Raw genomic sequence first — 22856 nt, 5'->3', positions numbered from 1 at the left:
AGCCACTGTGAGGATGACTATTCCCTACACACCTCACAGGGTAATGACTGTAAGCATTCATGACTTCTACGAGAATAACAAAAGGAATGATGCTCCACAAAGGTCATGTTCATATATGTTATACACCTATGGCCGGGAAAACCTGGACAGGATTGTAAGCCTGCACGTGGCTTCCCCATTTGCCAAACATTCCATATTCTGTAATTAGAAAGAAAGTATGTTATTTTCCTTAGTAATATAAATTTTTGAATATACTTACCCGATGATCATATAGCTGCAACTCTGTTGCTCGACAGAAAAAACCTACGGGCGGAATACGCCAGCGATCGCTATACAGGTGGGGGTGTACATCAACAGCGCCATCTGTCAAAGGTACTCAAGTACTCGATGTCAACAAAGAACCAATTTTCTCCTCTGTCCACTGGGTCTCTATTGGGGAGGAAGGGTGGGTCCTTTAATTTATGATCATCGGGTAAGTATATTCAAAAATTTATTTTACTAAGGAAAATAACATTTTTCAATATTAAACTTACCCGATGATCATATAGCTGATTCACACCCAGGGGGGTGGGTAGAGACCAGCATTACATGTTGACATTATTATGAGCTAAGTATTCCGTATTTCATTTTAGCAGTTATTCAAAATAACAAGCATAAAATAAATAAGTACCTGGTAAGGAAGACGACTTGAACAATTACTCTGCCTTTTTAAGTACGTCTTCCTTACTGAGCCTCGCGATCCTCATAGGATGCTGAGCGACTCCTAGGAGCTGAAGTATGAAGGGTTGCAACCCATACTAAAGGTCCTCATCAAAACCTCTAATCTAGGCGCTTCTCAAGAAATGATTTTGACCACCCGCCAAATCAAGTAGGATGCGAAAGGCTTCTTAGCCTTCCGGACAACCCAAAAATATTTCAAGAGAAAGATTAAAAAGGTTCTGGAATTAGGGAATTGTAGTGGTGGAGCCCCCACCACTACTGCACTCGTTGCTACGAATGGTCCCAGAGTGTAGCAGTTCTCGTAAAGAGACTGGACATTCTTAAGATAACAGACGCGAACACTGATTTGCTTTTCCAATAGGTTGCGTCGAATATACTTTGCAGAGATCTATTTTGTTCAAAGGCCACGGAAGTTGTGACAGCTCTAACTTCGTGTGTCCTTACCTTCAGCCAAGCTTGGTCTTCCTCATTCAGAAGGGAATGAGCTTCTCGTATTAACAGTCTGATAAAATAGGATAAAGAATTCTCTGACATAGGCAAAGATGGATTCTTAACTGAACACCATAAAGCTTCAGACGGGCCTCGTAAAGGTTTTTAAAATAGAACTTAAGAGCTCTTACAGGACATAATACTCTTTCTAGTTCATTTCCAACCATACGATAAGTTCGGAATATCGAACGATATTGGTCAAGGCCGAGAAGGCAGCTCGTGTTTGGCTAGAAAACCAAGTTGTAGAACATGTAGCCGTTTCGGATGAGAATCCGATGTTCCTGCTGAAGGCATGAATCTCACTGACTCTTTTAGCTGTGGTTAAGCATATCAGGAAAAGAGTCTTAAAGGTGAGATCTTTCAGGGAGGCTGATTGAAGTGGTTCGAACCTGTCTGACATAAGGAATCTTAGAACCACGTCTAAATTCCAACCAGGTGTAACCAAACGACGCTCCTTCGTGGTCTCAAAAGACTTAAGGAGGTCCTGTAGATCTTTATTGTTGGAAAGATCTAATCCTCTGTGACGGAAGACTGATGCCAACATGCTTCTGTAACCCTTGAAAGTGGGAGCTGAAAGAGATCGTTCTTTCCTCAGATATAAGAGGAAGTCAGCTATTTGAGTTACAGAGGTACTGGTCGAGGATACGGATACTGACTTGTACCAGTTTCGGAAGATTTCCCACTTCGATTGGTAGACTCTAAGGGTGGATGTTCTCCTTGCTCTAGCAATCGCTCTGGTTGCCTCCTTCGAAAAATCTCTAGTTCTCGAGAGTCTTTCGATATGAAGGCAGTCAGACGAAGAGCGTGGAGGCCTTGGAGTACCTTCTTTACGCGTGGCAGACGTAGCAGGTCCACCCTTAGGGGAAGTGTTCTGGGAACGTCTACTAGCCATCGAAGTACCTCGGTGAGTTATTCTCTCGCGGGCCAGAGGGAAGCAACTAGCGTCAACTTTGTCCCTTCGTGAGAGGCGAACTTCTGCAGTACCTTGTTGACAATCTAGAACGGAGGGAATGCATATAGATCTAGATGTGACCAATCTAGTAGAAAGGCATCTATATGAACTACTGCTGGGTCCGGGATAGGTGAGCAAAGTATTGGGAGCCTCTAGGTCATCGAGGTTGCGAAGAGATCTATGGTTGGCTGGCCCCAGGTGGCCCAAAGTCTCTTGCATACATCCTTGTGGAGGGTCCAATATGTTGGAATTATTTGTCCCTTCCTACTGAGACAATCTGCTATGACATTCAAGTTGCCTTGGATGAACCTCGTTACTAGTGAAAAGTCTAAACCTGTTGAACAGGAGAGGAGGTCTCTTGCGAACTCGTACCATGTCAGAGAGTAGGTCCCTCCTTGCTTGGAGATGTACGTCAAAGCAGGGTGTTGACCGTGTTCACCTCCACCACTTTGCCTTGAAGGAGAGACCTGAAGCTTTTCCAGGTCAGACGTACTGCCAGAAGCTTCTTGCAGTTGAAATGCATTGTCCTTTGACTCGAGTTCCATAATCCCGAGCATTCCCTACCGCCTAATGTCGCACCCCAGCCTACGTCCGATGCGTCCGAGAAGAGAACGTGGTTGGGAGTCTGAACAGTCAGGGGAAGACCCTTTCAAAGGTTGATAAAGTCCTTTCACCAAGTCAGACCAGACTTTATCTTTCCGGAAACCGGGATCGAGACCGCTTCTAGCGTCTAGTCCTTTTCCAGTGAAAAGCTAGATGATACAGAAGAGGACGGAGGTGTAGTCTTCCAAGTGACACAAATTGAACCACGGATGACAGTGTCCTAACCAGACTCATCCACAGCCTGACAGGGCAGTGTTCCTTCTTCAGCATCTTCTGGATGGATAGCAGGGCTGGAGGTTGATCGTCTTGTTCAGCAATGTCCTCATCAGAGGGTTCCTCATCCGAAACTGATGAGGAAACGGCAACGGAGTGGGCAACGTCTGACTCGCTGAATCCGGTCGCACTGGTGGATGCGTGACGGAGCCGGACACAAGATCATGGTACTGCTGCACAGTCTGTGAACTGTCAACCATGGGGACGCGAGGAAGTACAGCGTCAACCCGAAACTGTCTAGACTGTCTGGGTTGTGCAGTCAACCCCCTACAGGGTTGCTGAGGTTGCCGCACTGCGTCACAACAAGTCATCTCTGCTGGTTGTTGAACGTCTTCCTAGTGACACACTGAACGTCCACAACCACCTCCGAGAGTCGCTTAACGTCAACGTGCGACTGGCAACCCACACTGGGTCGCACCGGTGGAGGAACCATCTCAACTGGCGGACGTGAGTAGGATACCTCAGCGTCAACAGGGCGTACAACCAACCGGTAGGAAGGTTGTTGGCTAGAAGGTTCTTCTCCGTAAAAAATCCTCTAACAAGGACACAAGCTTGGACTGCATGTCTTGCAACAAAGCCCATTAGGGTCTATGGGAGCAGGTGTGGCAACAGACGGGGTTAGCGACTGAAGCGGAACCATTTACCATCCCTGGAAGCCTTGTTATGCTTTAATTAAAGTCCATAGGAGGTTAAGCAGCTTAAGGCTCCTCTCCAAATGACAGAGTCCTCAAAGGAATATCAGAAGGAGGGAGAACAGCACTTTCTCATCTACAGGAACCATGTCCGAGAAAAGCTAGGTTATCTCAGTGAGGGTCTCACAGGTGCAAAAGCAGCAGACCAGAAGGCAACGTTATGTAACTGCTTGACAGTCTGTGAACTGTCAAAAACTGAACTGTCAACCACAACAGGTGCGTGAGGACATACAGCACTGGTGCATTAGTAGCAGACCAGAAGGCAACGTCATGTAACTGCTTGACAGTCTGTGAGCTGGCAACAACCAAAGCTGTGTGGGGAAGCCTCAACTCCTGACTGACTAGTCTGCTGCGGGTGAGTGGCGGAAACCACAGTGGGTTGCGGAGGCTGACACACCGTGTCAAAACACGGCAGCTTGTGGTAGCTCACGCACGGCAACGGAGTGCTCCGTGTGTCTGTGGGAGTCAGCATGCGTCTGGCAGGGTCGACTGCGCATGGGTGGAGGAGCTCTCACAACAAGAGTGTGGGAGCAGGCAGCCATGCTGGGCGCACAACCGTGGCAGGTTGTAGGCAAACGGGTGCATCGTCAACCTTCTCCGCAGTCGGAGTGTGGGAGCAGACAACAACCAAAGCGGAGTGGTGGTGCGTGGTGGGGACTGCCGTGGGTTGCGGAAACTAACGCATCGCGTCAAAACACGGCAGCTTGACTCCACCTTCCCACTGCTGATGCGGTAGCTCACGCATGTTAACGGAGGGAGCCGCACGTCGGCTAACGTTAACATGCGTCTGGCAGGGTCGATTGCGCATCGGAGGAGGAGCTCTCCGCAGCCGGAGTGTGGGAGCAGGCAGCCTCAGCGTGAGCTGGGTGCACAACAGTGGCAGGTTGTAGGCTAACGAGAGCAGTGTCAACCTTCTCCGCACGAAACTCCTGCATAACCGCAGCTAACTGAGTCTGCATAGACTGCAGTAAAGACCACTTAGGGTCTACAAAAAACGGCAACAGACGGAGCTACTGTCCGTCGTGACTGAGGGTCTAAAACAGCTGGTGCGGCAACAGACGGAGTTACTGCCTGTTGCGGTACCACCTTGCCTCTCTTGGGAGGTGTGCAGTCGTCGGATGACTGCAGCGAGTCCGAACTGACCCAGTGGCTACACCTAGGCCGTTGGACTTGCGCGGAAGGGACCGACTTGCACTTAAAAGCTGCAAGATTTGGTCCATAGTTTCTTACGAGAAACCTCTTCCGCAGACGAGGAATAAATGGGCTCTCTCGTCTTTGTGTGGGTGGGGCGATCTCACGTCGGCAAACGTGTGTAGATACGCCCGAAACCACGGAGGGAAAAACATCTGTTCGTCGATCAAGGCCTGTGGAACCCATAAGTCGTTCGACATTACTTCTCCCCTGGGCTTGGGAGCTTGTAAGAGGTCCCGGACTAGGTGAACAACTGGCACGAACAGACGAACCCTCGGACGCAACACTGTAACACTTTGCGCATATCACTTTATCACTTTTGATTTTCTGTTTGCACTTATTTCACTGAAATCGAAACTTTAACTGATTTCTACCTGAAACACGCAATCCTATCCTTCATTAAAAGGTAGTCATTGCGAAAACAGTTTACAATGCAACAGAAAAACATAAATAAAGATAAAGAATTCAGTGGCTGGAAAAGAGACTAAACACTAGATCAAATAAACTACGTTTACAATCTCTCACCGCATAAAGCCTGGGAACAAGAATAAAACCCTAGAAACGTTTTACCTTCTTCCCCTACAGCGACTAGGGAGAAGAGTAAAAAACGAGAACAACGTTACCCGCTTGAACGAAACGTTTATTCTCCTCTCTCTCCCTCCGTCTCTATCTCTCTCTCTCTCTTCTCTCTTGAATTTGCACCTGAGAGAAGAGCCCAATTATATATCGTTAAAACATGTTATTTGCTAAAGGAAAAAACTGAAAGGTTTCCCAAATAAAAAGTTCCTTTATTTAGAATTTAAACTCTTTAAGCTAAGAAAGAATGAACGAAACGCTAGAATCGGTTTACTCTTACTGCAAAGTGAAACCGTGAAACACTCTCTCTCAATCGTAACGATAGAGCGCAAGTTGAACGTTCTGAACGTCAACAACTGCGGAGACTAAAAACTAAACGTTAGTTCATCTTTGAAAACAGTACGAGACTATCAAAGAAATTCTTCCATAAAACATTAAAATTAAAAAAGTATTAAATTCTTTAAAGGTTAAATACGATAAAACGGGCTCAATGTTAATTAACTTCGGTTCCAAGTTAGGACCGCCTACTATTAGGAAAGGTCGCATATAAACAAACATAAAAATTTATTTTTATAAGTTTATAATAATTGGAAAGTTAACCGAAGAGGCCTAAAAAGGCGGAGAGATATAAATAAATGGATCTATAACGTGTTAAGCAAAATTACCAAAAACCTAAACACACTTCCGTCTAAGGGAAGGGTCGGCCATTAAAAAGTGAAAGAGAGTCCATACTCTCTTCGTCACCATAATTGAATCTATCGAAAACGAATTCAAGTTTTGAAATGAAGATAAAACCCCTGCATAGCGAAAGCTCAAAACTGGAATAGTGTACTTCACCAAATCGTTGTGAAAACAAATCCAGTTAAGGACGGCGTATTTAGTAGGTCCTGCCATTGGCACGACAGAGGAAAAATTGGTTCTTTGTTGACATCGAGTACTTGAGTACCTTTGACAGATGGCGCTGTTGATGTACACCCCCACCTGTATAGCGATCGCTGGCGTATTCCGCCCGTAGGTTTTTTCTGTCGAGCAACAGAGTTGCAGCTATATGATCATCGGCTATATGATCATCGGGTAAGTTTAATATTGAAAAATAAGAAGCTAAGATTATTAGTGCCGAAAGTAGGTCTGTGCTACTTGGCGACCAAAATCAAAGTAGCCACCCAGTGAGGTGTTGGGCTGGGTTTTATCCCGCTACTTACACCTCGTTACAAATTTTAACAGCTGAGTTTCCAACTTCACTACAACCATACTCCTATTGAAGGAGGTTTGTATTTTTCTAGGAACAAAATAATATTAATAGATACAAAATGATATAATAGACAAACATAAACTGAAAAATTCATCACCTATATTAAACCATCACTATAGTTACCCAATAATTAGTATTTTCAACCCACCCACTTACAAAAATGTAGACCAATCATACACTTTTTATTTATTCAAACTGAAAGCAAAATTAATCTATTCTTATGACTATAAAGCAACAATCAACAGAATTCAACAAAAAAACAAAGAAGTTATCTGTACCTTTCTGGAGTAATATTGTAAATAACAAAACCTATTTAGTTCTTAATAAGAAAAGAATAACTCAACCTTGTCATGAGAGGTACTTTATAATTTCCTATTAATTTAAATAAACACTAACCTTTGGTATATCCAAGCCTCTGCTAGCTAGATCTGTAGCAATCAAAACTTTCACTTGTGATGACTTGAATCTTGCAAGAGCTGCTAATCTGGTCTTCTGATTGATCATAGAATGAAGTGATACGCTCTCAATGCCCAATTCATTCAACATGAGGCCTAAAATCTGAAAGGAAGAAAGGTACATGATTTTAATATTTAATTAAAATGTCTTCTGTGAGATGTGCATTCCAATAGACTAGCTTACCCCAACTATGGGTTTGCAGTCTAGTCACTGTACCACCAAGCAAAAGGAATCTATTATTAATATTGTTATTATTAAAAGGAGATTAACAAGCCCAATGATTCAAGCTCGACCCTTACAGAGACGGACAAAGGAATCTATATGAAGTGAAGGGCATTTAAGTCATGCAAAAAATATTACAGATGGAATTGTCTAATCCATTTTCTTTGTGTAAATTAGGAAATGCAATGTTTAGCTTTGCTGTCAAAGACTTATTTGTCAAAATATTACGTGGCTTATGAACTATACGGCACGTGAAAAAAGAAATTTACTATCGTTACTTTTGCAGTATGCTTTTTAACCCTTTTACCCCCAATGGACGTACTGGTACGTTTCACAAAACTCATTCCTTTACCCCCGTGGACGTACTGGTACGTCCTTGCAAAAAACTGCTATAAACATTTTTTTTTGCATTTTTTTTATAAATTTATGAGAAACTTCAGGCATTTTCCAAAAGAATGAGACCAACCTGACCTCTCTATGATGAAAATTAAGGTTGTTAGAGCAATTTAAAAAATATATATTGCAAAATGTGCTTGAAAAAAATAAAACGCCTGGGGGTTAAGGGTTGGATAGTTCCAAATAGCCTGGGGGTAAAAGGGTTAATATTAATAGTAAATGCATAACATTTGCAAATTTTTAAAGGAAAATGAAAACTTACCTGCGTACTTTTACAAGTATCCGTAAAGACAATAATGAGGCCTTTAGGATCTTTTTTCTGTTGTTCTAAAATAACTGCAACCATGGTGGCATCTAAAATAATTGGGTTAACCAAGGAATACCTTTCGTCTAACTCTGTGACTGTGGCTTGCTTCGAATAATCGGCTTCCCATAGGAAAACCTGAAAAAAATAAATGTAATGTAAATCACTGGCTAAGCTACAACCCTGGTTGGAAAAGCAGGATGCTGCAAGCCCAAGGGCTCCAACAGGAAAAATAGCCCAGTGAGGAAAGGAAATAAGGAAATAAATAAATGATGAAAATAAATTAACAATAAATCATTCTAAAAACAGTAACAACGTCAAAACAGATATGTCCTATATACAGTAAACTATTAATGTCAAAAACAGATATGTCATATATAAACTATGAAAAGACTCATGTCAGCCTGGTCAACATAAAAAAATTTGCTCCAACTTTGAACTTTTGAAGTTCTACTGATTCAACTACCCGATTAGGAAGACCATTCCACAACTTGGTAACAGCTGAAATAAAACTTCTGAATGTAATGTAAATCACTGGCTAAGCTACAACTCTAGTTGGAAAAGCAGGATGCTACAATCCCAAGGGCTCCAACAGGGAAAAAAATCCTAGTGAGCAAAGGATATACATAAACTACAAGAGAAGTTATGAACAATTAATTAAAATATTTTAAGAAAATTAACATTAAAATAAATCTTTCATATATAAACTATAAAAACTTAAAAAAAAAAAAAAACAAGAAGAAAAATAAGATGGAACAGTTTGCTCGAGTGTACCATCAAGCAAGAGAACCCTCACCTATGATAGTGGAATACTTTATTTCTGTTCAACTTACATCAGAGGAAGAAAGATCTTTCATGCGTTGTACCCTGTCCGTTATTGTCGCAGAGTACAGGAGAGTCTGCCTTTTTTCTGGTAGTGACGACCAAATAGTTCTCAACTGTGTGTCAAATCTTCCGTCCATGAGTCTGTCAGCTTCATCTAGGACCAAAAACTTTATCCTGGAAAAATTAGTTTGATAATAAACCTAGAATGACCAGTAAAGTACAAGTACAGTATAATTATGTATTCTAAAATGCTTTTAACCCTTTTACCCCCAAGCTATTTGGAACTTTCCAACCCTTGACCCCCAGGCGTTTTTTTTTCAAGCACATTTTGAAATATATTTTTTTTTCAAATTGCTCTAACAGCCTTAGTTTTTGTCATAGAGAGGTCAGGTTGGTCTCATTCTTTTGGAAAATGCCTGAGGTTTCTCATAAAATTATCAAAAATATGCAAAAAAATGTAAATAACAGTTTTTGGCAAGGACGTACCAGTACGTCCGTGGGGGTAAGGGGATGAGTTTTGTGGAATGTACCAGTATGTCCATTGGGGGTAAAAGGGTTAAAATCCCTAATGAAGTTAATTTTAATTATTTAACAGGCCCAAGATGAAAAGTAATATTATCTCAATACATAACTGGGATATATACTATTCATGGAATATCAAACCTAAAATATCTTTTCTACAGTAACATCATAGATTTATACTGAGCAATTTTTTGTATTTATCTAACTATTACAAACCTGCGTTTAACTTTTAACAAGGAAAACATAGATGGTGGAGGGTAGGCCCTAGGTGAAGCAATCCTCACTTTGACCTTACCTTAAGACATGCATAATGGTTGGGGTTGGCAGTGTAATTTAAATTACTCAAGTTTATATAAATTGGAAAATACAAATTAATTAAAAAAAAAATCTTGGTTCTTTTTCTGGAAATAAAAAGTACACCCTGGACTTCACAATCAATATTTTGTAAAAATAAAAAAACAAAAATTATGGAAATCACAAACAGAAACTAATTCAAATTTTTATATCTACAGAATGAAAACAAAGTCAAAATTACCTTCTCAATGACAGATCTGACGTTTCCAAGATGTCGGCTAAACGTCCAGGTGTAGAAATTACTACGTGAGGCGAACGACTTAATTCAGCAGTTTGCTGCAGCCGATCCATTCCTCCAACAATTACACTCGTCCGTAAAGACATGGGAGAACCGAGACCTTTAAACTGATCTGCAATCTAGGACAAAAAGAAATTTTTACGATAAAATGTTATTTTTATTAATAAAATAAATTTTTGAATATACTTACCCGATAATCATGTAGCTGTCAACTCCGTTGCCCGACAGAATTCTATGGAGGGATACGCCAGCTATCACAATACTAGAAGGGGGTGTACTTACCAGCGCCACCTGTGGCCAGGTACTCAATCATTTGTTGTTGACACCTCCTCAATTATTCCTCGGTCCACTGGTTCTCTCTGGGGAGGAAAGGGAGGGTCGATTAAATCATGATTATCGGGTAAGTATATTCAAAAATTTATTTTATTAATAAAAATAACATTTTTCAATATTAAACTTACCCGATAATCATGTAGCTGATTCACACCCAGGGAGGTGGGTGAAAACCAGTGTACATGATTAAAGGATAGCTAAGTATCCCATATTTCATATAACAGTTATCTCAAATAACAATGAAATAATAAGTACCTGGTAAGGAAGTCGAATAGAACCGTTACTCTGCCTTTTTATTTAAAGTTCGTCTTCCTTACTGAGCGCAGCGTTCCTCTTGGAGGCTGAATCAACCCAAAGGTGCCAAAGTACACGGGGTTGCAACCCCTACTAAAGGACCTCTACCAAACCTTTAACCCAGGCGCTTCTCAAGAATGAATAGACCACCCGCCAAATCCAAGGATGCGGAAGGCTTCTTAGCCTACCGTAACAACCATAAGAAAACAACAATAAAAGTATTCAAGAGAAAGGTTAAAAAAGGTTATGGGATTAAGGGAATGTAGTGGCTGAGCCCTCACCTACTACTGCACTCGCTGCTACGAATGGTCCCAGGGTGTAGCAGTTCTCGTAAAGAGACTGGACATCTTTCAGATAAAATGATGCAAACACTGACTTGCTCCTCCAATAGGTTGCATCCATTATGCTCTGCAGAGAACGGTTTTTATTAAAGGCCAACGAAGTAGCTACAGCTCTTACTTCGTGGGTCCTTACCTTCAGCAATGCAAGGTCTTCCTCCTTTAAGTGAGAATGTGCTTCTCTGATCAGAAGCCTTATATAGTACGAAAGCCCATTCTTGGACATGGGTCTCGAGGGTTTCTTGATGGCACACCATAAGGCTTCTGATTGTCCTCGAATAGGTTTAGACCTCTTCAGATAATATTTGAGAGCTCTGACAGGGCAAAGAACTCTCTCTAGTTCGTTACCTACCATGTTGGAGAGGCTAGGTATTTCGAACGATCTAGGCCAAGGACGTGAAGGAAGCTCGTTCTTTGCTAGGAATCCAAGCTGAAAAGAACATGTTGCAGATACGGTTGTGAAACCAATGTTCTTGCTGAAGGCATGAACCTCACTGACTCTCTTAGCTGTTGCAAGGCAAACGAGAAAAGCAGTCTTGAGGGTAAGATCCTTGAAGGAAGCTGATTGGAGAGGTTCGAACCTAGATGTCATAAGGAACCTTAAGACTACGACTAGATTCCAGCCTGGAGTGGAAAGACGACGTTCTTTAGACGTCTCAAAAGACTTGAGAATGTCTTGAAGGTCCTTGTTGGAAGACAGGTCCAAACCCCTGTGGCGGAGAACTGAGGCCAACATGCTCCTATATCCTTTAATCGTAGGTGTTGAAAGGGATCTCTCATTCCTAAGATGAAGAAGGAAGTCAGCTATTTGGATCACAGAGGTATTGGTAGAGGATATTGAATTGGCTCTACACCAGCTTCGGAAGACCTCCCACTTAGACTGGTAGACTCTACGAGTGGAAATTCTTCTAGCTCTGGCAATCGCACTGGCTGCCTCCTTCGAAAAGCCTCTAGCTCTAGCGAATCTTTCGACAGTCTGAAGGCAGTCAGCCGAAGAGCGTGGAGGTTTGGATGCAACCTGTCTACGTGTGGTTGACGTAGAAGGTCCACTCTTAGAGGTAGAGTCCTGGGGAAGTCGACTAGCCATTGAAGTACCTCTGTGTACCATTCTCTTGCAGGCCAAAGGGGAGCAACCAGCGTCAGCCGTGTCCCTTCGTGCGGGACGAATTTCTGCAGAACTTTGTTTATTATCTTGAACGGAGGGAATGCGTACAGGTCGAGATGGGACCAGTTCAGAAGAAAAGCATCCACATGAACCGCTGCAGGGTCTGGAACAGGGGAACAATAAAGCGGAAGTCTCTTGGTTATGGAGGTGGCAAACAGATCTATGGTAGGTTGACCCCACAAGGTCCAAAGTCTGTTGCACACACTCTTGTGGAGGGTCCATTCCGTGGGAATGACCTGATTCCTTCTGCTTAGGCGATCTGCTGACACGTTCATATCGCCCTGGATGAACCTCGTGACTAGAGTGAGGTTTAGACTTCTTGACCAAATGAGGAGGTCCCTTGCGATCTCGTAAAGGCTCCTCGAATGGGTCCCTCCTTGCTTGGAGATGTAAGCCAAGGCTGTGGTGTTGTCCGAGTTCACCTCCACCACTTTGCCTAGCAGGAGGGACTTGAAGTTCAATAGGGCTAGATGAACTGCCAGCAGCTCCTTGCAGTTGATGTGGAGAGATCGTTGTTCCTCGTTCCACATTCCCGAGCATTCCCGTCCGTCCAAGGTTGCACCCCAGCCCGAGTCCGATGCATCTGAGAAGAGATGAAGATTGGGGGTCTGAATGGCCAAGGATAGACCCTCTTTGAGAAGGAGGTTGTGCTTCCACCACAGGAGAGTGGTCTTCATCTCTTGGTTGATAGGGATAGAGACTGCTTCTAGAGTCGAACTCTTGTCCCAATGAGCTGCCAGGTGGAATTGAAGAGGGCGGAGGTGGAGTCTCCCTAGCTCGACAAACAGGGCCAGTGACGAGAGAGTCCCTGTGAGACTCATCCACTGTCTCACTGAGCAACTGCTCCTCTTCAGCATGCTCATGATGCACTCTAGGGCTTGGCTTATCCTGGGGGCCGATGGAAAAGCCCGAAAACTCTGACTCTGAATCTCCATTCCCAGATACACGATGGATTGTGAGGGAATGAGTTGAGATTTTTCCAAATTGACTAATAGACCTAGGTCTCTGATTAAGTCTAAAGTCCAATGAAGATTCTCCAGACAACGACGACTCGAGGAGGCTCTCAACAGCCAGTCGTCTAGGTAGAGGGAGGATCTGATGCTTGACAAGTGAAGGAATTTGGCTACATTCCTCATCAGAAGGGTAAAGACCATAGGAGCTGTGCTTAGGCCAAAACACAGGGCTTGGAATTGATAGACGACCTTTCCGAAAACGAATCTCAGGAAAGGTTGGGAGTCTGGATGAATCGGAACGTGAAAGTATGCGTCTTTCAAGTCCAAAGAGACCATCCAGTCCTCCTGTCTGACCGCTGCTAAGACCGACTTGGTCGTCTCCATCGTGAACGTCTGCTTGGTGACATACTCGTTGAGAGCGCTGACGTCCAGCACCGGTCTCCAACCTCCTGTCTTCTTGGCCACAAGAAAGAGACGGTTGTAGAAGCCCGGGGATTGATGGTCCCGGACTATAACCACTGCCTTCTTCTGCACAAGAAGCGACACCTCCTGGTGCAAAGCTAGCCTCTTGTCCTCCTCTTTGTAGTTGGGAGAGAGGTTGATGGGCGAAGTGGTCAGAGGTGGTTGAAGGCAGAATGGAATCCTGTAACCGAACCTCAGCCAACTGACAGACTGTGCGTCTGCACCTCTCTTCTCCCAAGCTCGCCAGAAGGTCTTGAGTCTGGCTCCTACTGTTGTCTGGAGAAGCGGAGAGTCAGTTCTTTCCTTTGGATGACCTGGATCCTTTCCTGGACTTGCCTTTGTACGAGTCTGGACGGGAGCTTCCTCGGCTGGGGGCTCTACCACGAAAGGGCGGTATGAACCTAGAGGCAGGGGTATCAGCCACTGGGGAGCGGTAAGTCTTAGGAACTGAGGAGGCAACTTTAGACTTACGAGCCGAAGAAGCTACAAGATCGTGCGTATCCTTCTGTATCAGGGCAGCAGACAAGTCCTTAATGAGCTCTTCGGGAAAAAGGAACTTCGAGAGCGGAGCAAAAAGAAGTTGAGAACGTTGGCAAGGTGTAATGCTGGCGGAAAGGAAGGAACACAGCTGTTCCCTTTTCTTCAACACCCCTGATACAAACAAGGACGCTAGCTCGCCCGATCCATCTCTGATGGCCTTATCCATGCAGGACATTAACAGCATGGCAGAATCTTTGTCCGCAGGAGAGGTTTTCTTGCTGAGGGCCCCCAGGCACCAGTCGAGAAAATTGAACATTTCAAACGCTCTAAACATCCCTTTCAGCAAGTGATCCAGGTCTGAGAAGGTCCAACACACCTTCGAGCGCCTCATAGCAGTCCTTCGAGGCGAGTCTACCAGACTTGAGAAGTCAGCCTGGGCAGAGGCAGGTACTCCCAAGCCTGGTGCTTCCCCCGTGGCATACCAAACGCTGGCTTTCGAAGTGAGCTTCGTTGGAGGGAACATGAAGGAAGTCTTGCCAAGATGTTGTTTAGACTGCAGCCACTCCCCTAAGATCCTAAAAGCCCTCTTGGAGGATCTAGCTAGGACAAGCTTGGTATAGCAAGACTTAGCTTGTTGCACGCCCAGCAAAAACTCAGATGGTGGAGAGCGGGGAATAGCAGAGACAAAATGGTCTGGATAAACCTCCCTGAGAAGAGCCAAGACCTTGCGAAAATCAAGAGACTGTGGAGAAAGCTTGGATTCGTCCACGTCTGATGAGGGATCAAGGTGTGCCTCCTCATCATCCGAAACCTCATCCCCAGAATGAGGCGAAGAGATCGGAAACGAATGCTGAACCGCAGAGTCAGAACGAGCAGGAACAATAACCGTGGTGGACGGAGGAGGAGCAATAAGTTCCTGTTCCTGTGGAAAGAGTGGAGCGTGATGAGACCGAGGCTGCGCAGAACAAGGTAAAGTTCTCGCAAGCAGAGGTGTCTGAGGCGCAGGATCAGGGTGCACGGGTTGAGCTCGGTGCAGCAGCTGAGGAGACTGACTCATGGGTGGAAGAGGTTGTTGTACCTCCACCGAGAGTTGCACCACCGGTGGAGCAGCCAGGGGAGGCGGAGGAAGAGTGGAGTAATCCTCCTGATCCCAAACAGAAGGTTGCCTTAAAGAAGGCTGAGGCTGAACAACACTGGGAACAGCGAACACAGAATGTGGCTCAACATCGTACGCCTGGCAGATGGTGCTGCGACTAGGTGGAGCGAGCGCAGGCGGGTTGAGCACAGGCTGAGCGGGTACAGGCGGAAGGAGTGCAGGTGGAGGCGGAGGTGCAACACTCTCAGCACGACACTCACGCATCAGGTCCGAAAGCTGAGCTTGCATGGACTGAAGCATAGACCACTTGGGATCAGCAGAGACGGCAGCAGACTGAGGTAAAGCCTTAACAGTCGAGCTCTGTTGTGGCAGAACCTTACTCCTCTTGGGCGGAGTACAGTCGACAGATGACTGAGGCGAGTCGGAGCTGAGCCAATGACTGCAACCTGGCTGAGCACTCGCGGGCTGGACTCTGCGTTTAAGCGGTCTCGAGACCTGAGACCAACGTTTCTTCCCAGAAAGAAGATCAGCGGACGAGCGGAAGACGGGCTCAATCGTCTGCAAGTGGGAGTGACGGTCTGTGGAAGACACGCCCGCAACCACTGAGGATAATTCTGTGCGCCTAACAAGGCCTGCCGAACCCTTATGCCCTTCGACATTGCTTCTCCCCTGGGCTTGGGAGCTTGCAAGAGGTCCCGGACTGGGAGGACGACTGGCTCGCACAGAAAAATCCTCACGCACCACACTGGCACTAACACTAGCACAAGGCACTGCACCGACACTAGCACTCGTCACAGCACTGGCACTAACTTCACCCACTGCACTCTTGACCTTCAGCTCTTTCACTTCGGCCATCAGAGACTTATGGTCACTTACCACTGACTCTACCTTATCGCCTAAAGCCTGAATAGCACGTAAAACCACTGACATATCAGGCGGAGGGCACACAGTAGGATCGGGGGTAGCCACTACAGGGGTAGGAAAAGGAAGGGGATCATGAGATGAGGAAAATAAAGAAGAGTGAGAAGAACTCCTCCTAGCTCTAACTCTCTCTAACTTAGTAGAATACTTTAAAAGACGGACAAAATCCAATTCCGAAAGTCCGGCGCATTCCTCACATCGATTTTCTAACTGACAGGGTCTGTCCCTACAGTCAGAACAAGCGGTGTGAGGATCTACCGAGGCCTTCGGAATACGTCTATTGCAAGACCTACATCGTCTATGGGAGGGGGCTTGCGAAATGTCAGACATTTTGTTTTCAAGAGTAGTCAAAGGGAGATCCAAAAAACAAGCAAAAATTCGTTAACCGTTAAACTGAACTAAATAAAAGCTATCTAGCTAATATCAGAAGGTTTCCAGTAATGCGACAGCCGTTAATCAGAGAGAATACTTCACCAAATATCCGTGAATAAACTCGAAGACCATAAGCGTATCCCAGAACGTCTAGCCGGAGGCACGACAGAGGAATAATTGAGGAGGTGTCAACAACAAATGATTGAGTACCTGGCCACAGGTGGCGCTGGTAAGTACACCCCCTTCTAGTATTGTGATAGCTGGCGTATCCCTCCATAGAATTCTGTCGGGCAACGGAGTTGACAGCTACATGATTATCGGGTAAGTTTAATATTGAAAAATTTGTTATTGCAACAAATGCAAACAGCCTCTTCCCAGGAGGGCCCCGGGAAAGCACCGAGTAGAATCTCAACGGGGAAAAAAATAACAAAATATAATAAATAGTTTTGATTCGTTTGGAGTTTTTATTTGCTTATTTTTTTGTTTTTTTATAATATTTATGCATTGCTTTTCTTAAAATTGTAGTATGACAATATGGTGGCCGTTATGCTTTAATAATTGAAGCCATCAGCTTCAATTAAAAGACTGAACATTTTCCCCTATCCCCTGTATGATAAAGTGGCATGGAATAACATTAACCATATGCATATTTATAACTATTACTACATATAACCACTGTTGTCTTTGATATGTACCTCACTAAATGCGGAGATGAGGGAAATATGTGTAAACAGCAAATGAAATTTCAATCCATATCATTATGAAGTGATTAAACAAGATAAAGTCTCATTTACATGTGAAAACTGGAGTACGAGAAAGTTGAAGTTTGAGTTAGGTGGTAAGAAACCAGAGAACAGATTAAAGGCAAAGCAAAGAAAGCACTGAAGCAGCAGACTAAATTGAAGTAGTAAAATAAACACAAATATTTCAGAACAGTGTCTACACTTGTCAAACTTTTGCTTTACATCTTTGGATTACTAGGACAGGAATTTAAAGTGTCTTGTTTATATCACAACCATAGATTTAAACAAAGCCGTTTAACTTCTCACTCTTGTAATTCAAAGCTGATGAACAAAGGTTAATAAGGAAATTAAACTACAGTATTGAATAGTTAACCTGTTAAAACATCTCACCTGATAAGCTAATTCACGGGTTGGTGTAAGAACTAACGCAAAAATTCCATAAGGGTCCATTGATAGTTTCTCTAAAATGGGGATCACAAACGCCAAGGTCTTTCCAGACCCGGTTTTTGCAGCACCTATAACATCTCGGCCTTGAAGAGCTGGTGGGATGCAATGGAACTGGATAGGAGTTGGATGACGGACCTCTGTAAAAAATAAAAAGGAAAATAGAAATACTGTTTATTTTAAAAGTAATTTGTAATTTTCATAATTATACAAACACAAATTCTTTAAAATAAGGAATGCCTTCAGTAGAGTTGGAACTGCTGTTGAAATCGCTAACAGGGTATTTAATGTCAGGTGATGAGTGTGGGAGAGTATCTCCACCTACTCTCCTATCAAAGCACTCACTTTTGTTCTTTGGCTTAGGTTGGATGTTCAACTTTAAAGGATTCAGGCTTTTATTATTTCGAAAAATATAAATTCCTTTTAGAATTTACCTGTTCCTTCGCATATACAACCCATTCATCCTTTAAAATAGAAATACTGTACCCACTTACTCGTGAGTGGTTAGTCCCCCTAGAACTGAACTGGTTTGTTTCATCAGTGGAATAAGCAAAGTGTCTCTGGTTGTATACAGAAGGAAAGGAGAGGACTCCAGTAAATTCTGATCAACCCATCATAGGGATGAGTACAATGATAGAGCCTCGCCAATACGTGGTTACGTACCTGGTACACGGACAAAAAAGAAATCTGCCTCCCCTGAGGAGGAGACATAGTCTCAAATGAATTACCTGGCACATGATGTCCAATAGGTTGGTACTCATTCCACCATCCTCCCCTTCATTAAAAGAGGATGAGGAAGAACCACTACTTACAAGGCCCAGTAGATTAAGAATGGTGCTCAGATCCAGCATGTAGACTGCTTCATCACCAAGTGAGGAGAAGGAAAGGGGAGGAAGCAAACGAGCAAGTCATTCTACTTTTCCTGAAGACTTTCATGGAGTTCATCATGGAGACGATGCTGTCTGACCCATTTGGAAGCTGGGCTGACTACACATCTACTTGAGCAGCCCAAACAGGACCAAAGACGAGTCGCTGACTAGTTGGGTCCTTTTCATATAGCATCACAAAGTCCTCACAGGTCACAAAAGCATCTCCTCTTGGCTACAAACCGACTCTTCGCGAAGAGGGGACGGAGGTGGTCTCGAACCTGGATTATGGCGAAGGGTCAGAATCAGAAGAGGTAGAATTGGAAACTCGCTTCTCCCTCTTACGAACTTTATGTTCTAGCTCTGCAAGCAGCAAAGTTGCTGATCAACCATGAACAATGCTCCCCCTAGGAGAGAAACCACAGGGGTAGTTCCATCAGGAACCACACCCCTTGAGCGTTACTGTCACAAGGGAAACAGTAAGCAGTAAGTGTGTGCTATCAGTGCCAGTGATACACACACACTGGGGCTGAGATAATGTAAGCCATGAACCTTGGGATAAAAGACACAAGTGTGAAGGGCCCTGGGGCCGACACGTAGTTTTCACGTAACTCGCAAGCACTTTCCCCCAGAGCAGAAGTCTTCTTTGGCCTTGGACGTACTGCGGGAAACAACTTTGGGAGCTCCCTTAAAAATGCAATGGAGGTCCTACCTATAAGACCTAAGACCTTCCAACACATACTATTGTGGCTAGCAATCACCTAACACTACACTAACCATAACCAGAGAAAAAAGTGTCGATGTAGACCCAAATTATCCCTTCTCTTGAAGTACAGTATAATCTCCAGGATCAAGACAAGGGCATATACAGTGCCAAGAAGCTACAGTGATCAACGAACTTGATGAGGAGAGCTCTTCGGTATTGTCTTGGGCATTGCCAAGAATAATGCAGAAGAATTAGGGTTGATTCACACTATCGGTTTGATTGCGCTCCGCTCTCGCTCCAGTCACGGTCCGGTCAAATATGGTTACTGTACATGATTTTCAATGGAAACATTCACACTGGCGTCCGGTCTGACATCGCTCCAGTCACGATTCCTTCAAAAGATATTTTGACCTGAGCGAGACCGGACTGGTGCGTGATCGGACCTATAGTGTGAATAACCACTTAACCTTCCTTCCTCCTATAGGAATACAGTACGTCAACCCTTTAATGGAAGGTCGTGATTTACATTTGACACATGGGGATATAATCGTGAACAATCGTGGCCCCTAAAATATTGCAGTGTGAGTAGATATCGATAGCCAGTTGTTATTTTTCCTACCAACGTTCCTTAAATGGAACATGATTTTCTAGGTCATATATATATTAATTCTCATAAAATCGAGGCTTTTCATGGCATACATTAACGCTAAATCTACCAAATTAAAGATAATAATATATCACCTTGCGTGGTATAATTTTGGAAAATATTTGAAATTCCTCAAAAATTCCAAAAAAAAAAAATTATAATTTTGAAAATACTGTACAGTACTTGTATCGTCATTAAATCATAGTTGGTACAGTATTCAGTTTATTGTTTCAATTTCTTAATTTAGATAATAGGCTATGTGAATATGTGGCTTATCCAATCTCACAAATATGAAAAATACATTTATTTATTTCAGGTTCTATTTAAGAAACACTGGAGGGATTTAGCAATTCATAGTGTAGAAACTCTGAGCTACTAAAAAAAAGTCAGCAAGCTAATGGGTTATGTTAGTTCTACATGCAGCAACTAGATGGCTCCACTTGTCTTCTTTGTGATCCTTGTTTGAGCCTGAAAACAACATATACAGTATAGTACAGTAAAAGGAGACACATCACACATCTGTAGAAATTACTTGTATCTGACATCTTTGCAATCTTTGTGTAAACAACTCATAAATATGGGTTTTACCATAACTCATTTGTGTATGGCTGAAACTAATTTTCTAAATATTTTGTCATGCTAAACATTAGCATACAGTCAGCCTTTGATATTCACAGATTTGGTCATTCGTGATATAGAGAAAAGTATATACAGTACTATTAAATTCACCCATTCGCGATAAGTACTCTCATGGCCTGACAAATTCAAACCGACCGAGCTCTTCTGCACCTAACCTGCTTTGCGCTTTTTCCCTCTCTGCATAGCTCAACACCCCATCTCTCAAACACTCGGTCTCACTTTCGCATCGTCTCTCCTCACAGATGCATCTCCGGCTTCAGGCCTCTATGTGCAGAATCACGTTGTGATGTAAAAAAAAGTGGTGTAGAAAACCTGTACATATTCAGTGTGTTTATAGTGATTTTAGTATAAAGTGTGATACATATATTGTTACCCCACGCACCAAACAACACTGGCTCCAGAGTTGCATCATGCTTCAGACTTACTGCGTAGAACTACGTATGTAAACGGTTAGTGGTGTTGTACCGATACTTTATTCAATTTCTATTGTGTTAGTGTATTCACTATATATAAGTGTTATTGTTATATTAACTACTGTACAGTAATGTATACAGAATACCGCACTTTACAGTACAGTAGTACAGTAATGTAAATATAGGCTACATGTTTGGTAAGTTTAAATGGTACAAGTTCATCTGACGAAAACAGAGATCACTTACGAGTGTTACCTTAGCTAATTAAGCTGTACTATAGTGACAGTACTGTACATATATTACAGCAATATGCACTACAGTATCAGCGAATGTTGTAAGATAGAAACAACGATGTTTTGTTGTTACTATACATATTACATGTACATATAAGTGTGGCAATGACTTGTGTACCGTAGTCTTGCCAAGTACTTGGTACACGGTCTACATGCACTGAGAACTTTACGAAATGTGTTCATTCATTAACACAATTTCTTATACAGTACTGCCATAGAAACCACGTAATAAAAATATTAGGCACTACAGTGGCTTATCTAGTGTGTTAGTTGATAGCGCATAGGCAATGGGCAGCGAGTCGGTAGGGTAGCAAGTATTCACGGATTCCTGCTTTTCGCCCCGTCTGCTACCTAACCTCCAACGAATAAGGGGGGGGGGGGGGAACTGTACTTTTTCTTTTAATTTGTATTACTTTATGCTAGAGTATTTATTGTGTATTAGTGTTACTGCTATATTACCTACTGTACAGTACTGTACGGTATACGAAATATCGTACTTTCCATTAGTAATGTAGATACTGTACTGTATAGGCTATGTGTACGGTGAGTGAATGGTGCGAATCTACCTGCCGAAAACAGCGATCACTTAAGAGTGTTACCTTACCTAATTAGGCTGTATAGTAGTGATAGTACTGTACATTACTGTATACTTGTATATATTACAGTGATATACACTACAGTATCAGCAAGTGTTGTTAGATAGGAACAACAGTGTTTTGTTGTTACAGTATTTTCGTATAAGTGTGGCGATGACTCGCTTTATGTGAAGCGTTACCGTGTAATGTGTACTTGTATACAGTTACTGAAAAGTGTTCATACACTAGATACAATACTTATATTATGATATGATAGAAACCATGTAAAACCAATATAGTGCAGTACAGTGGATTACCTAGTGAGTAGTCGACTGCTCGTAGGCAATGGCCAGCAAGATGGCAGGTTGTGAGTTGTCCTATCCAGGGGCAGCACGTATTTGTGGACTCGTGATTTTTACACCTGTCTGTTACCTAACACCCCCCCTCCCCCGAATAATGAGGATTGACTGTACAAATGAGGGAAATCAAGCCTACATGCATCTGGGCAGGATGTGATAACCTGGCTAACACTAAATGGGGTCACGAGAGTTGAAGAATGCATTGTGTTTTTTCCGCTGATTGGAGCTGGTCTCGGGACCATGACAAATTTTCTATTTGCTTGGAGTAGGTTAGTTCTACTCAAAATTCAAATCCTAGGGCAGAACATTTAAGACCCAAGGGCAATTTCCTCCTTTCTATGTTGGTGAAAGGGTTTTCTACGATCGTGGGATCTGTCGAGTATTTCGCCAACAAGGACCTCGGAGATCTTGTTAGTCTTCATATCCAATGAACACCAGTTATTTTCTCTGAGAGGATTATTGATTACTTATGGTATTTTACAAGGCATCCTGGTGAGGTGAAAGGGGGTTGGTGCCCTCCCTTCTGGAGGTAACATCAGGGTCTCTTAGATTAGGTTAGGTCAGGAATCTTAGGTTAGGTTGCATCCCTGAGTTTGTTTCCATTGTGAAATATGGTTGTTCAGGCATATCTTCTTATGCTTAAGGCATCTTTATAACTAAAAACATACGTGTTTCAAACAATTTTCATTTTCA

The 22856-nt window shown here is 43.2% G+C and overlaps 2 protein-coding genes across 3 annotated transcripts in view; one reads left to right on the top strand and one right to left on the bottom strand.

Annotated features, from left to right (window-relative positions):
* Dbp45A (putative ATP-dependent RNA helicase Dbp45A) overlaps positions 1–22856 on the bottom strand; it is a 65568-nt gene that overhangs the window by 38463 nt on the left and 4249 nt on the right. For both annotated transcript variants that reach the window (XR_011040760.1, XM_068355764.1), the window contains exons 2-6: positions 17613–17806; positions 10009–10184; positions 8960–9125; positions 8085–8264; positions 7145–7306 (exon numbers count right to left, since the gene is read on the bottom strand). Coding sequence is in view for 1 of the 2 variants with exons in the window: in XM_068355764.1 (XP_068211865.1) it covers positions 7145–7306; positions 8085–8264; positions 8960–9125; positions 10009–10184; positions 17613–17806 (878 nt within the window). In the remaining variant the exon portion in view is untranslated. The remainder of the gene's footprint in view (positions 1–7144; positions 7307–8084; positions 8265–8959; positions 9126–10008; positions 10185–17612; positions 17807–22856) is intronic.
* LOC137624743 (uncharacterized) overlaps positions 20806–22856 on the top strand; it is a 412156-nt gene continuing 410105 nt past the window's right edge. Inside the window, exon 1 of the mRNA XM_068355708.1 lies at positions 20806–20972. The gene's annotated coding sequence lies outside the window, so the exon portion shown is untranslated. The remainder of the gene's footprint in view (positions 20973–22856) is intronic.

The sequence above is a fragment of the Palaemon carinicauda genome, chromosome 2, assembly GCF_036898095.1.
Source record: "Palaemon carinicauda isolate YSFRI2023 chromosome 2, ASM3689809v2, whole genome shotgun sequence".
NCBI classification, from domain to species: Eukaryota; Metazoa; Arthropoda; class Malacostraca; order Decapoda; family Palaemonidae; genus Palaemon; species Palaemon carinicauda.
The sequence above is the reverse complement of the archived record's forward strand: the minus strand, read 5'-3'. Positions and strand labels throughout refer to the sequence as shown.